The sequence below is a fragment of the Oryx dammah genome, unplaced genomic scaffold (genome assembly GCF_014754425.2).
Source record: "Oryx dammah isolate SB20612 unplaced genomic scaffold, SCBI_Odam_1.1 HiC_scaffold_23, whole genome shotgun sequence".
In the NCBI taxonomy this organism is placed as follows: domain Eukaryota; kingdom Metazoa; phylum Chordata; class Mammalia; order Artiodactyla; family Bovidae; genus Oryx; species Oryx dammah.
In genome coordinates, this window is record NW_024070207.1 from 16,588,202 (window position 1) to 16,605,146 (window position 16,945).

General features: G+C 43.3%; 1 protein-coding gene across 10 annotated transcripts in view; it reads right to left on the reverse strand.

The window, feature by feature from the left end:
* Positions 1-12,275: 12,275 nt before the first annotated feature.
* The window catches only part of CHRDL1 (chordin like 1), a 95,725-nt gene continuing 91,055 nt past the window's right edge, over positions 12,276-16,945 (reverse strand). For all 10 annotated transcript variants that reach the window (XM_040265088.1, XM_040265085.1, XM_040265083.1 and 7 more), the window contains exon 10: positions 12,276-14,572. In XM_040265088.1, the coding sequence (XP_040121022.1) occupies positions 14,442-14,572 (131 nt within the window). In that variant the 3' untranslated portion in view covers positions 12,276-14,441. The remainder of the gene's footprint in view (positions 14,573-16,945) is intronic.

Consider the following 16,945-nt stretch of genomic DNA (forward strand, 5'->3'; position numbering starts at 1 on the left):
TTTGCATTAAATAATTGAGTATACAGTTAAGAGTCACGAAGAGTCAGACATGACTTGGCGACTGAAAACAACAACGTACAGTTAAGAGTGGATAGATGAGGGTGGCCATAGATTCTTTCTTTATTAGAAAGATTACACTATAGAGGTGGCAGCTCTAAGTCCTTCTGCTATTAATAGATATATCACTCAAAAACTGACATTTTCCTAACTAGCAGGGCATGTGTGCTTGCTAGGTCACTTCAGTCATGTCCGACTCTGTGGTCCTATGGATTGTAGCCACCAGGCTCCTCTGTCCATGGGATTCTCCAGGCAAGAACACTGGAGTGGGTTGCCGTGCCCTCCTCCAGAGTATCTTCCCTCCTAACTAGCAGATTGCATGAAACTAATGTCCTAGTACAATGAATGTTAGAAATGGGCTCTTCTTTGTAGAGTGAAAGGTATTCAATATACGTGGATTAGCTATAGTAAATTGAAGACACTCCCTATCTTTGCACAAACAAAATGTAAGAATCCACCAGGGCTTTTACCCTATCAAAACCTCTATAGGCTGACATGAATGACTTGATCTCAAATGGGTCCTGTGCTCAGCCATTAATCGAGGAGGATTTCTAACTGCATGATGTCAGCTAGAGGATATGTGCTGTGTCTTTCAAAAGGATGTTCTTGGAGCACTTGAAAGGACAGAGATCTGGGGCTTCATCAAGTTTATGGAACAGGTTTCATGATGTGTTGGGCATAGTGTGCTAATAAATAATGTCTTTATGAGGCGGAGATTTATCTAAGCCCTTGTTTTATTATAATCCTGTATGGAGAGCAAAGAGGAGTAATTAGACTTCCCTGCATCAAACTTCTTTGCTGGCCATTATTATTTACCATATGATAGTTGTGCATTACCAAGTGATGTAGGTCACTCTGCATCAGCTAGGTAGTATGCTAACCATTTTGTGTTCATGAACTCATTTATTTCTCAAAGCAATGTTAGGAGACAGAAGCAAATGATATGATAAAACAGTAAGATGAGATTCAGAAAGATGAAATTATTTACCTAAGCAATCTAGGGAACAGGCTCTCTGATTTTAGTGCTAGTGTTTTAAGCTCTTCATTCCCTTTCACCACCTGATTTTTTTTATCATCATCTTTTAAGAATATACAGAATCAGGTAAATGATATCAGTAGAAGTCAGCCTTCTATAGAGCTGAGGACAGTTTAAATTCATAGGTTCTGGGTATTAGAGATACAAGGGGCTCAGATATGAGAAGGTTAATATGGCAACTATATTGACCTCAATTTTCCTGATGACACTTGTGGTTGAGTTTTTTCCAAGATAACACCTTTACTGAAACATAATTCACATACCATAAAATTCACCCTTTTAAAGTATACAATTAAATAGTTTATAGTATATCCTGAGTTGTGTGGCTCTTGTCTATTAGCTCTGTTAGGGGAATTTAATATTTTGGTGTTTGTGACAATAGTCAAACTTTGACTGATAGCCTATTGTTTGGCCATCTTTGCTTCCAAAAGTCAAATCTTGGGTGTTCCACCAGGTTCCCCAAGCATTGGTCTTTGTGGAAATCATCCAAATGAGCATTTAGGGTGACTCCCTGAAATATGAGCATTTAAAATTCTTTTTTCTTTTGTAAGCTATTAACTAGACCTACCCAGACCTCCAACAGAAAATACATCTGTGAGGTAGATGGGAGAAGCACCACCTTACCCTACTGGCACTTGGGATGAAACTTTCAAAGTGGTTAAACTTACTGTTTCAATCATTTCTTCTGGTTCAGACACTGGTTCTTAATCTGAGGCCACAACTGTTAACTGAACCAGGGAGTTATCATGAAGGACCTGCAAATCTACCTGTGGATGAGGCATTGTTTTTATTTTGGATAAATATGTCTTACACATATATTTACTTCTTTATAAACCATGCAGTTTTGCTGTTGTGATTAATCAAGATGTGCATGCGTGTATGCTCAGCGGCTTCAGTTGTGCCCCACTCTGTGTGATGCTATGGACTGTAGCCCGCAAGGCTCCTCTGTCCATGGCATTCTCCAGGCAAGAATACTGGAGCGAGTTGCCATGCCCTTCTCCAGGGCATCTTCCCGACCCAGGGATTGAAACTGCGTCTCCCACATTGCAGGTAAACTCTTTACCACTGAGCCACCGGGGAAGCCCTAATCAAGCACAAAAACCTTCTAAACATGTAGCTGAATTCCTAGTAACTTTTCATTATAGAGTTTCTCAATCAGCAGATATGAAAGCACAACTACCATCATGGGATAATCAGGGACTTTTGAGTCACAAAAGAAGTCATGTGAACTCAAAAGAGTTGAGGAATGGCCAAGTTAAATAATGACCCTACTTCATCGGGTACAAAATTTTCATTTAGTAGGGCATCAACTTATCTGTAGTCATTAATACAGAAGTGTGAATTAATTGGATTGCTTCAGAGTAGGCAACTGAACAATTCTACCCTGGAAGCACGGAGGGGATCAAAAATGGCCCCAAGCAATTCTAGTGTGCTTAAAAGGTCAGCTTTTCAGGAGCCATATGTGCTTGAGGAAATTTATTCTTTTTGTATTTATGACAGTAACTTTGATGGATTATTGTTTGGCTGGTATAACTCCAAATGTTCTCCAGCTTCTTCCAGTTTTGGAAGACACACAGATGGAAACAAGAGAATGCTGAGCACCAAGGGTGGATGCTAAAAGGGAGGAGGGAGCCGTGACCAAGACCAAATCTGCCCACTTAGTTTGTTGGAAGGGCAAGCAGAGAGTGGTGTCTACCCTGAAACTTTTGCAGGCTATCTGAGACTTCTTTTGAACTTCTTTCCATTTTCTTTCAGAATCTCCTTCCCCTATACTTGCTTGCAAATCTTTCCCACCCCATCCAACCCAGAGTCCCACTTTCTATCCAAAGCTATTTAATCAGCTCAAATTGTCTTGTGTTTTTCTGGAGGGGTTCCCTCTTCAGCATTGCCAGAATGTCTCAATATTCTTGGAGTGTGTCCTCAGTTTTCCAAAACTTTGGGGCGTCCCATAGCCACAGCTCTGACTTCAAATACACACTGACCTTTTCCTTTCAACCAAACATCCTCCTCCTTCCCCAATTGCATCAGAGCTTCCTCAAGCCTGTTGTCCTTCTCCAGGCATCCCTCTGCCTGTGGCTTGGGGTTAATATCTGTCCTTTCCAATCCCACCCCATGTGATTGTGTCTTTGTTTCAGATCCAGGAGAGTAATCATACTCAGGCTGGGTCTCCACTAGCCAAAGCAAAAGAGACATTTGGGGGAAACAATTGGTCAGTCCCTGCAGAAGGGTTTTTTGGGTTGCCTGACAACCGATTGCCTCAATTCTCCTTTCACATCAATAACCCCGGAGCCATAAATGGTACTTTCATTGGCATTAGCAAAGCAAGTGTACAATGATGTTAGTTGCTTGAGAGGAGACCATATCCCAAGAGGTACTCCAGAGAACTTATTTCCTTAGAATTGCAGAGTAAAACGCTCCTGAAAACTGCGTTGAAAACTTTGTGTCTGCCTTACTCCAACCTCTATCTGACTGCCACCTAGTGGCATGGGAAGGTGGGGTGGGGTTGGGAGTGGGAGTGGTCCATGGGGTGCAGTCAATAAGTGGGTGTGTTTTCTGGAGAACTGAAAAATAAAAATAGAATTGACTAAAAATTAGACTTGTTATCACTGTGCACCAGCAATCCTAAATAATGTCAGGGATAAAATACTTCTCACTTTGTTATGTCACTTCCCCCACTCCAGAACCTAAGCAGTCCCCTCCTCTCCCGTGGAGAGGTGTACTTAATGCTGACTTTTCAGATAATACTTCAGATTTACATCTATTCCTTTCAAAATTTCCCTGTCTTGTGTTCCATACCTCTAGGGCTCTGCTATCTATTTTCCTTGGTGGAATTTCTTTATAGGGGAGGACTTGCAGTGGCTACCCCACTCTCCCTACTGTAAGGAGCACCTACATTGTAACAGGAGTCACCACAAGAATCAATGCTTAAGTCCAATGCTTGTTGAAATTCTTTGAAAGCAGTGAAACCTTGTCTGCAAATGAAAACGGTGTGTAACTCCAACTCCTAAGTCTTCATTAAGCTTGTCCTTTAATGTCATTTCTTCTTTGCTCCTCCATGATGAGGACAAACCACCATGACCTGCACTCTCGTAGCGCGCCTTGGACTGATTCTTTCATCCCACCCATCACACTTGGAATTACGTGTTCAGTGCCTGCATTCTCTGGTACACCGCAACCTTGGTGTGTGCAAATGCCAGGTTTCTTTTGTTCACTGTTGAGAGCTCAGAAACAAGCATACTACCTGGTCTTCTGCAGAGTCTTAGACATGAGGTGACTATCTTAATTGCTGGACTGAAAATGGCCAAAGGCCCTTCTGCAGTGTTTCATCAGGCAGACACTCGGACGGGAAAGGTAGGAATGGCTTGCTTACTTGGTGCTGTCTACTTCCTCCAGCCCCCAAATATCAGCCTCCACACCCAATACACACAACCCCTTGTTCCTATGGCCTCTGTTGCTAAAAAGTTTTCAGCCACCCCAACCCTCTGCCTGTCATTTTGTAATGGGAGAAATTCATTTTGAGGGTAATAAAGGGTAATAAAATCTTCAAAACTGAAAAGGTATCTGAGGATTAAGCAGTTCTCCTTCACTTCACTGAACCTGCTTCCTTCCGAAGGCCTAGGCAGCTGTTCTGAAGGAACTTCTGCCCTGAAGGAACTCAGGTTCTGCTTTTTGAGTGAGGTCATTAATGGTGGAACCCAAAGTTTCTTTGAGGAGCAAGGTAGGTCTGGGATGGTACGGTGGAATGTGAAGAGGGGATAACAGCACAGGGACCCAGGAAGAGGAGTCTGGCAAGCACAACCTTGGCCTTCTTTGAGATTTTGCCTGGAGCCTGCTCTTCACCCCTTTCTCATCTGCCCCACCGCGAAGAGTGAAAGGAAACTCCCTGCTTGCTCCTCTCTCATACCCCCTGCCCTTGCCCCTAGGACCGAGCTTAAGCAGGTACTAATTAGCACTCTATATAATTTGGCTCCATTCAAGGTTCAAGATGCTTGTGTTGACTGGCCTGGAGATATGAGCATCAAACAGAATGATGTTTCTAAAAGAAAATGCATGCTGGAGTCTAATTTTGGGGCCAATATTTCATTCTTAGATTGGGGACTGCTTATAATTGGAACTTGGAAATCCTCTTGTCTACGTTAACTTGAAGCAAGACCTTGGGTCTGTTGTACTGTCCATTTTGTGAAGGCTTCATATACACCATGTGGGAGTCTATTCACAGAGAGAGAGTTTTGTTCAGTTCAGTTGCTCAGTCGTGTCCGACTCTTTGCGACCCCATGAATTGCAGCACGCCAGTCCTCCCTGTCCATCACCAACTCTCAGAGTTCACTCAGACTCACGTCCATTGAGTCGGTGATGCCATCCAGCCATCTCATCCTCGGTCGTCCCCTTCTCCTCCTCCCCTAATCCCTCCCAGCATCAGAGTCTTTTCCAATGAGTCAACTCTTCACATGAGGTGGCCAAAGTATTGGAGTTTCAGCTTTAGCATCAGTCCTTCCAATGAACACCCAGGACTGATCTCCTTTAGGATGGACTGGTTGGATCTCCTTGCAGTCCAAGGGACTCTCAAGAGTCTTCTCCAACACCACAGTTCAAAAGCATCATTTCTTCAGTGCTCAGCTTTCTTCATAGTCCAACTCTCACATCCATACGTGTCTAGTGGGAAAATCATAGCTTTGACTAGACGGACGTTTGTTGGCAAAGGAATGTCTCTGCTTTTTAATATGCTGTCTATGTTGGTCATAACTTTTCTTCCAAAGTGCAAGCGTCTTTTAATTTCATGACTCCAGTCACCATCTGCAGTGATTTTTGAGCCCCCCAAAATAGAGTCTGTCACTGTTTCCACTGTTCCCCCATCTATATGCCATGAAGTGATAGGACCGGATGCCATGATCTTAGTTTTCTGAATGTTGAGTTTTAGGCCAACTTTTTCACTCTCCTCTTTCACTTTCATCAAGAGGCTTTTTAGTTCTTTGCTTTCTGCCATAAGTGTGGTTTTATCTGCATATCTGAGGTTATTGATATTTCCCCTGGCAATCTTGATTCCAGTTTGTGCTTCATCCAGTCCAGCATTTCTCATGATGTACTCTGCATATAAGTTAAATAAGCAGGGTGACAATACACAGCCTTGACGTACTCCTTTCGAGATTTGGAACCAGTCTGTTGCTCCATGTCCAGTTCTAACTGTTGCCTCCTAACCTGTATACAGATTTCTCAAGAGGCAGGTCAGGTGGTCTGGTATTCCCATCTCTTTCAGAATTTTCCACAGTTTGTTGTGATTCACACTGTCAAAGGCTTTGGCATAGTCAATAAAGCAGAAGTAGATATTTTTCTGAAACTTTCTTTCTTTTTCTATGATCCAGCAGATGCTGGCAATTTGATCTCTGGTTCCTCGGCCTTTTCTAAAAACAGCTTGAACATCTGGAAGTTCACGGTTCATGTACTGTTGAAGCCTGGCTTGGAGAATTTTGAGCATTACTTTGCTAGTGTGTGAGATGAGTGGAATTGTGTGGTAGTTTGAGCATTCTTTGGCATTGCTTTTCTTTGGGATTGGAATGAAAACTGACCTTTTCCAGTCCTGTGGCCATTGCCAAGTTTTCCAAATTTGCTGGCATATTGAGTGCACCACTTTCACAGCATCATCTTTTAGAATTTGAAATAGCTCAACTGGAATTCCATCACCTCCACTAGCTTTGTTCATAGTGATGCTTCCTAAGGCCCACTTGATTTTTGCATTCCAGGATGTCTGGCTCTGTGTTGGTGATCACACCATCATGTTTATCTGGGTCATGAAGATCTTTTTTTGTATAGTTCTTCTGTGTATTTTTGCCTCCTCTTCTTAATATATCTTCTGCTTCTGTTAGGTCCATACCATTTCTGTCCTTTATTGTGCCCATCTTTGCATGAAATGTCCCCTTGGTGTCTCTAATTTTTTTGAAGAGATCTCTAGACTTTCCCATTCTATTGTTTTCCTCTATTTCTTTGCACTGATCACTGAGGAAGTCTTTCTTATCTCTCCTTGATATTCTTTGGAACTTTGCATTCAAATGCATATATTTTTCCTTTTCTCCTTTGCCTTTTGTTTCTCTTCTCTTCAGAGCTATTTGTAAGGCCTCCTCAGAGAACCATTTTGCCTTTTTGCATTTCTTTTTCTTGGGGATGGTCTTGATCCCTGTCTGCTGTCCAATGTCATGAACCTCCACCCACAGTTCTTCAGGCACTCTATCAGATCTAGTCCCTTAAGTCTATTTCTCACTTCCACTGTATAATCACAAGGGATTTGATTTCGGTCATACCTGAATGGTCTAGTGGTTTTCCCTACTTTCTTCAATTTAAGTCTGAGTTTGTCAATATGGAGTTCATGGTCTGTGCCACAGTCAACTCCTGGTCTTGTTTTCACTGACTGTATACAACTTCTCCATCTTTGGCTGCAGAAAATATAATCAATTTGATTTTGGTATTGATTATCTGGTGATGTCCATGTGTAGAGTCTTTTCTTGTGTTGTTGGAAGAGGGTGTTTGCTCTGACCAGGGCATTCTCTTGGCAAAACTCTATTAGCCTTTGCCCTGCTTCCTTCTGTACTCTAAGGCCAATTTGCCTGTTACTGCAGGTGTTTCTTGACTTCCTACATTTGCATTCCAGTCCCCTATAATGAAAAGGACATCTTTTTGGGGTGTTAGTTCTAGAAGGTGTTGTAGGTCATCATAGAACCATTCAACTTCAGCTTCTTTGAATTAGTGGTTGGGGAATAGACTTGGATTACTGTGATATTCAATGGTTTGCCTTGTAGATGAACAGAGATCATTCTGTCATTTTTGAGATTATACCCAAGTAGTGCATGTTGGACTCTTTTGTGACTCTGAGGGCTACTCCATTTCTTCTAAGGGATTCTTGCCCACAGTAGTAGATATAATGGTCGTCTGAGTTAGATTCACCCATTCCAGTCCATTTTAGTTAGCTGATTCCTAAAATGTCAATGTTCACTCTTGCCATCTCCTGTTTGACCACTTCCAATTTTCCTTCATTCATGGACCTAACATTCCAGGTTCCTATGTAACAGTGCTCTTTACAGCATTGGACTTTACTTCCATCATTTTCCTTAGGTACAGAGAAAATGTCCTGAAGGCCGGCCTTGCCCCTGGATATTTAATCTCCAGACTGCTTTCTTTCCCAACTGGAGAAAGTATCTCATCACATTGACTATTCACTTGGCAAATATTTATTGAATGTCTTGAAGTGCTGAGCACTAGGTCCCTCCCCTCTTGGAGTTCTCCAGACTCATCAGGGAAACTGCAGCTGGGCAAATGCTTCACATTTTAACACATGAAGGCATGTAAAAGGTGAAGGCACTCACTGTCCTTATCTCTAAAATAAGGTCAGTAATAGGAACTATCGTATAAGGCTGTGCTGAGGATTAACTGGGAAAACATGCATGTCAATTGATGACTACCGTGGCTGTCAAGTGTTTTGGTTGTTATTTCTTAGGACAACAATTATCTGTGCCTGAAAGAGGTGGACAAGATAGAAGATGAGCAATAGTAGTTTTAAAAAATGTGTAGGTGTTTGTGAAGTAGAAGCATCAGAGGATGAATGTTCCAGGCAAATGGAGCTGTGTGCAAAGACACAGAAGTAGTAAGGACCCAGTACGTATCTGGAAAATGGATTTGGCATGTTGGAGGATAGAGTACATAGGGAGAAATGGAAAATGGTGGTAAACTACTGGGGGGCAGGCAAGCCTCCAGGGAGGAGGTGACATTTGGACTGGGTCTTGAAGGATGAGTAGGAGTTTGCCAGGCAAAGAAGAAGAAAGATTATACTAGTGGTGGGAACATATACACAAAGGCACAAAGTTGTAAATGTATATGAACTATTTGGGAGACTGCATGTTATGGCCAGGGCTCTGCATTCAAGGACTTCTCTCCTCTGCTTAGAGGATTCAGAGATCTTGTTTGGCAGATTGGTGGGATGGGCCCCCTGAAGTCAGTTTGCATGAGGGATTCATTGGGGAATAAAAGCAGTGCATGCGCACCAAATGAAAGAGGGATGAGGGGAACAGACTCACATCTGTGTTACAGGCTTACACGGGCAGATCTCAGAGACATTGCAGGTTCAGTTCCAGACTACCACAATAAAGCAAATATGCACATAAAGCAAAGCACACAAATTGTTTTGGTTCCAGAGTACATATAAAAGTTATGTTTACACTCTAGTGTATTCTCTTAAGTGTGCAACAGCATTATGTCTAAAAAACAATGTGCATATCTTAATTTTTAAAAAGGCCTTATTGGTAAAAACGTCTAATGACCATCTGAGCCTTTGGTGAGTTGTAACCATTTTACAATGGGCTTCCCTGGTTGCACACTGGTAAAGAATCCACCTGCCTGTGCAGGTGATACAGGAGATGTGGGTTCCATCCCTGGGTCAGGAAGATACCCTAGAGAAAGAAATGGCAACCCACTCCAGTATTCTTGCCTGTGAAATCCCATGGACAGAAAAGCCTGATAGGCTACAGTGCACAGGGTCGCAAAAGACTCGGACACGACTGAGCGCACGCACACGCAATCTTTTTACAATGGTAACATCAAAGATCACTGACCACAGATCACCATCACAAATGTAAGAATAATGAAATGGCTTGAAATATCGTGACAATTACCAAAATGTGACTTAAAGGCAAGGCGTGAACAAATGCTGTTGGAAAAATGGCACTGAGAGACATGCTGAAGGCAGGGTGGCCACAAACCTTTGATTTATAAAGTATGCCATAGCCTTGCAGCCTGATAGAATGAGGGTGCTTGTATTCAGCAGAAACTCTCCATATTGGCAACTGGGCCCTGAGGAAAGCTGAAAGTAGAAACTAAAGGGCTTGTTAAAGGCTTGTTTCCTTAAAAACTCCAGGAGACTCAAGCACAAGCAGACTGTGCTTTGGTCCACATAATACATACGCACCAACTCGGTGTAAGCTGTTTTAGCCTAAGGTGACAAGGTCTAACAGTGCAGGGGGAGGGAGGAGGGCCTTCCCCCTACTGGCGCACAGGGTACCGTGCACTGTAGAACACCGAGGGCTCCTCCAGGCCAGCAGAAGGCACACCCACCTGTAATGTTACAGCTGGTGGCCATGGTGAATGTCAGGACAGATGTGCTTATGGAGGCAGTAGACAGCCATCTTTTTTCCAGCAGTGCCCCTCGCAGAGGAGTGCCAAAGCAAGAAAAAACAAAGGGTGGGTAATGTGGTGGCAGGCAGGACTTGTCCTTGAACCCATATGAGAGGATCTTAGGAGATTCCTGAGACTCCCTTAGAGGAGGGGAGTACAAACTATAGGAAGGAAAAGACCCTGCAAGAGGAAGATAAGGGCAAAAGGCAATAAACATGGGCTATATTTAGGGGATCAAATGGGTAGGACTTGGTGAAATTTGGATGTGGGTGATCAGGGAAATGATAGCGTGCCAGGGGAAGCCAAGGTGTCTGGTTTATATGGTTCCCCCAATGGAGGCATTTATTGGGATTTACAGCCCATCATTCCAGAAGAAAGTATGTCAGGTATAAAGTGGGACCAAGCTAAGAGAGATGATGGGAACTAGGTGTAGCTAATTCACAGTAAGGGGTTGGAAACCAAGGGCCAAAAATTTGTCTGGGTTGTGGGCAAGGGCTCTGTGTGGGGTTGTGGCTTCTCATGCAACCCAAACAGCAAGTTAACCTGACTTTCCCATCACTTTCCATCTCTTCTTCTCTATAGGATCCCTCCCTTCAGTATTCAGACATGGCCAAACATCTCCCATGTTTAAGACAAAAATGTTCCCTTGACCTCATATCCTTCTTCTGCTACTTCTTTTACCTTCTGATGGCTCAGTGAGTAAAAAAAAAAAAAATCTGCCTGCAATGCAGAAAACACAGGTTCAATCCCTGTGTCAGGAAGATCCTTTGGAGGAGGGCATGGCAACCCACTCCAGTATTCTTGCCTGGAAAATCCAACGGACTGAGGAGCCTGGCCGGCTACTGCCCATAGGGTTGGAAAGAGTCAGACACGACTGAGCGACTAAACACAGCATACCAAGGGTTGCCTCAAGCTGCTGCCTCCAATTGTTTATCTCCCTACTCACTTCTGGCCTCTACTCCTATCACTTCCCCAGTATCTCACCACCACTGACCTCTGTGTTGCTAACACCAGTGTGTCCTTGACTGTTGCTGTTGTTCAGTCACTGTCATGTCCAACTCTTTTTGACCCCATGAACTGCAGCACACCAGGCTCCTCTGTCCTCCATTATCTCCTGGAGCTTACTCAAATTCATGTCCATTGATGCTATCTAACCATGTCACACATAGCCTTTTTAAGGGGCTTCCCCAATAGATCAGAGGGTAAAAAATCCGCCTGCAATGCAGGAGACACAGGAGAGGAGGGTTCAATCCCTGCATTGGGAAGATCCTCTGGAGAAGGAAATGGCAACCTACTCAAGTGTTCTTGCCTGGAAAATTTCAAGGACAGAGGAGCCTGGTAGGCTACAGCCCAAAGACTTGCAAAGAGTCAGACAAGACTGAGCAACTAAACACAGTCTCCTTTTCTGACCTTACATAATTTGACACTGCAGACCTCTTGTATTTTGACTTCTGTGATAGCACTAATTTAGCTGGTATTAGAGTTTGAGGGAATTTAGTCTGGATCAAAATATGTGATAATACTATTACTTTGTTCCCTAGTCAAATTTGCCACTGAGCAGCAGACCAAAATTGAGGTCCTCTTGAAACCCATGTCAATGGCCTTCTGTCCCCAGGCTCTTAAATGTCTTGGCCTAAATAGAAGCCATAAATCAATGGCCATTTTCAGTGCCATGCCATTTTTGAAAATTCATGGCCATGAGTAAATGCTCACTATGCACCAGACACTAGTTTAATCACCTAACATGAACTGACAGAATTAAATTTCACTGCAAGATTGCAGGCAAAGGTCAACAATACCACTATCATCCCCATTTGATAGCTGAGGTGACTGACACAGCTGCTAAGTGTGGAACTGGGATTAAAAACCCAGGTCATCTGACTGCAAAGTTCTCACTCCTAACCATGAGGCTGTAGTGTGAGAGGGGTGTCAGGCTGAGTATGCAAGAGCCAGGCCCTTCCATCACCAGTTACCCAGCCCAAGGTCCATGCTGCCCAGAGTCAATCAGTCACATGACATTCCTGCACAGGATTTTTCCAAATGAACTTTTTATTAATTTAAAAATCCAGAAATACAGTGACTACATAAATAAGTACCCTATTTAGGTACATGTCCTGTGAGAAGAGTGAAAGGGTAATACTGTTATGTTATTCTTAGTTGTTTACATGAGTTAACTAGAAAATGGCTACAGCTGCTAAGTGGTACTTATGGGCTTTGCTTGTTTCAAGTGTTTATGGTACAAATAAATACACAAGAAGAACCACATCCATTCCTCTCTACTAAGTACAGGCGGCTCGGCCTCTTCTCTCTCTCTGCAACACCGAACATTGGAGGGTTTCTACGTTGGCCTCGCCCAGCACCCCAGCTCCTGCTTCACACTGCGCCTGGCCAAGGTGTGTCCCGGCCCCTGCGGGCAACAGTCTATCTAGGGAAGCTCCCTGGGTGTTCCCTTCAGGTTGAGCTTTCAGAGAACACCTGGGTTGGAAGGTTTTGGGGCTGAGTCATTAGAAGGGGAATCGCCACTGACTCAGGATCCAATGACTTGTTTCCACGCTAAGGAAATACTGCCACCTCTGGGTGGGAGACAGCAGCTGTTTAATGTTCAACCCCCCACCCCACCACTAATACTCTGGATGTCCTCTTCCTTCCCCTCCCCTCCTCAAGAACAATGTGTCTGAGAGGCTGTTCCCCTGAAGGCCTGGCCACCAGGCCTCTGTCTCTGTGATGAGAACAGACTCCTTTATGCCAGGTTGCCATATAGACTGGACCTTTTACATTTTTCCCTATTGGTGTCAAATAACAAAAAAATGTTCATCTTACTTATGGTCACAGAATAGGAAAAATGGGATTTCTCGGTCCTTAATATTTAAGTATTCACTAGAGTTCATCCAGGCCCCCCCTGAGGAGATAAATCTAGAAAGCAGGTTTGAGATTGCTGCTGTGGAGAATTTATAGTTTTCCCTCAGAATGGATCACTTGGGCTCTGGTGTTAGGCTGCAAAGAGACATTTTTGGAGCAGCCCTCACTGGGACCCATGATTCAGGTTCATGCTTGGGGCATGAGAGGAGAACAGTAGGAAGGCTTAGGATAAGGATTGTTATCAGAATCCCCATTTCCCCCAGTGAGTGATAATTCTCCTAACTGAAGCTTGGGAGGACGGAGTCCCTTTGCCAAGTAAAAACCAACTCCTGTAATTGGAGAAGAGAAACTGCCCTTTTAAGAAGCTTCTAGAATTTCATCATTTAACTAAAATTTTTGGACTAGAGAACTATGACTTCAGGACAGTAAGTGAGGATTGAGCTGTTAATTGGTGAGTTTTGTTGACTTGAAAACACATGGCTGACCTTGCTGACTTCTAGCAACTCTTTCCTTAAATAATTATTTTCTTTTATGTAGACTCAGTTTCTAAAAGTTTTACTCAATTCTAACTTCTTTATGGAGGTTTAGGGAAAAAAGAGAAGTGGTATCATAAGGTAAAAGTTCTTTTCCACCTCAGAGTGAAGGCAGCCATGAAATGGTGTTTTTATTCTTTCCCAGAATCGGTGCCATCAACAACCACATCATAGACCCAAGGGCAGAGCCTTCTACTCACAACTCCTTATTTATCCTCCTGGGTGCCAACTGCCTCCAAGTTACCTGGGAGTCAGGCAAGGGAAAGAAGGGGAGAGTCTACACCAGCCTTGTCTCAGAATGAAGGCTGTAGTTCAGTATGTGTGCGCGCGCATGCACATGTGTATGTGTACCTGTGTGTGTGAATATAGCAAGTTATTTTTTAAACACAAGACATTCTAAATTTTAAAGAGAAGAATTTCATACTAATATTTTCTCTGTACTAAAGAACTCCTACTAAGCAATTCCCTTCTCTTTCTTTCACTGGAATAACTTTCTAGAGGTTTTGTTTACTCTTTAACCTGTAAAGAAATGTGATTCTCCCAGACACTAGAGCAGTGTTGTGGCGTCCTAGCCCTCTTCCTCCCACAGAGAATTCAAAACTCTTCTAGTCTCTTTGGAGGAGATGTTTAAGGGCTGACATACCACTCCAATAAAGGAGCAAGTTATGCTGTGCATGGCGTGAATAATTGACTGCATTTGAGTTTGGGGTTTTAGGACACTGTTGACTTAAGCAAAGTAAGCCTGCAGTCCAGCTGCAGCTCGAGTTTTCTTGCTTTACTCTATCCAATACTGTCTGTCTTGTCTAACAGTGGCCCTTTTCAGACCTTTCCAGGTACAACACTTTGACCAAATCTTCAAGCTCTGTTCGGCACACACGACTTGAACACATCTGGCTGATCTGGGCTTCTCCTTCAGTGAAGATCTTCCACTGGCCTAAAAGGCAAACACAAAGTGGCCCAGAGATGTGAGAGGGGGTGCAGAGCCAATGAGGAGCAGAACTGACACACCTAAGCCTTCCCTGAATGCTCACAGATCTGCCAGGGGAGCTCGAAGACAGGCGTCATGAACTTTCAGCAAAACAGACCTTTCCTGAAACACTTTCCTGGGGACAGATATGGAACATGGGTCACAAGGTCTTCGTTTCAACACACAGTATTTGTCAGAATCCCAAGAGTAAAACCTAAGTGTTATTCTTGGGATTTTTACCATCTACTTAGTTAGCATTTAGGACTTGCTTCACCATCAGGTCATTAGCTCTTAGGTGGCAGTAGGTCAAATAAGGCACTTTGGGGACCTGTACCTGGTGCATTCCTGGGGCTTGGCTTACTCTCTGAGGCCTGAATATTAGTTTGGGTTACTTGATTGTTTATTGCTCGTTTCTTTATTCCTGCCACCCTTTGTCAAAAACTCTCCCCTCTCAGTTCCAGTGAAGTGGATGAACCTAGAGCCTGTTATACAAAGTGATCTAAGTCAGAAAGAGAAAAACAAATTTCGTATATTAATGTGTATATATATATAATCTAGAAAGATGGTACTGATGAACCTATTTGCAAGGAAGGAATGGAGGTGCAGATGGAACAGACTTGTGGACACAGTAACAGGAGAGAGTGGGACAAATGGAAAAAGTAGCATCGACATATATACACTATGATGTATGAAATACATAGCTGGTGAGAAGTTGCTGTATAACACAGGAAGCCCATCCTGGTGCTCTGTGATGACCTAGGTGGGTGGGAGAGGGGGAAGGGAGGGAGGCTCAAGAGGGAGGAGACTTATGTATAATTATGACTGATTTGCACTGTTGTACGGCAGAAACCATCACAACATTGTAAAGCAATTTTCCTCCAAGTAAAAAATATATTAAACTAAAATAAAAGCATTCTAGATATACTTAAATGTATACTAAATGCTAAGAATGAGAACATAAAAACTTGAAGGCCCTTCGCAAAGAACTAGTAAAATAGTGCTTGCTTTGTCTATTGATATATTTTAGACTGAGTCAATCTTATTTTTAATTGACTTGTCATTAAACTTGATTAGTATATACAAAAAACAAACAAACAAACAAACAACAACTCTCCCCTCTGCTTTGTCTTATGCCCACATGCTGAGAGTTCCAGTATCACATCCACCAGGGGACCCCTCTCTGCTCTGAGTGAACACAACTGCATCCCTTCCGTTTCCTGTCATCTTTATTCTGGTCCCCTTCCAGTCCCTGTTTTCTCCCCCCTCCCCCAGAACTGTCCACATTTCCAATGTGTCCCTACCAACTTCTCTATTCTCCCTCCAGTCATGCTAACTGAGCAAGCGGTTTTGAGCGGGTACCCTGTGCTGAGCGCTGGAAACCACCGGATGTCTCTGAACCATCCCTTTTCTAACTTTCCTGGTCCCTCTGTGGCATGATTTTCCTTCCCCTGCTATCATCCTGCTCTGGCAAATAGGCTTCCTAACAAAATGCCCACCTGCATACCCTCTTCAGTCTTCCTTTCATCCCCATAATGTTGCCACTTGGAGAACCTCTTGTCCAAGGTCAGCAAGCTCGTCTTAATCCAGAACTGACAGTGAACGTCTTTTCTTTCTCTCACCATAGGAGATCATGTCCTCCCTTCCTTACAGCCTCCCATCTTGCTGCTCCTCTCTCACTTGGATTCTTCACTTCTCTCTAGTCTCTTAGATTTGATGGGAAAGGGGAGATGGGTCATGTAAGAAAGCAGCTTCCATCGAAGCCCTGCAGTGCACCAGGATCTGACAGGCACATTATACACAGGGTCAGGCTTGCACTTCTCTCTCCCCAGGTGACTCTGCAGGATCATCTTATCACTCACCGCCTTCAGCTGCACACAGAGGAACACATCATCTACCTGCATTATACACCCCCAATGCTAACTGTGATGGGAAGAGTTTGCTTAAATCACCTTCCAAGTGCCCCAGTGCCTAGCACAACGCCTGGCTCACAGTATGAACAAAAATATGTTCTCTGAAATTAATTGGTAATTTCAAAAGTCACATTATTGATCGTGGGATCCTAGATTCTGCTTCCTTTATTCCCTACTCATAGGAACTTCCAGCTTCGTTTGAATTCTCCTACCATCCAGTTAGTTGTCTACTCATCTCTTGCAGAATAAACACTTGTCCTTACCAATCTTATGTCCAGCTGCCTACTGGATAATTCTGCTCAGATGGACTTCAAACATGTTCCAAATAAAACTCATTTTTTCCACCAATTCTCATTCTCCAGTTTCCTACTGGTGAATAGTATTACTCTTCACTCAATCTATAAAGCTGCTAATTTGGAGTCATTCTAAA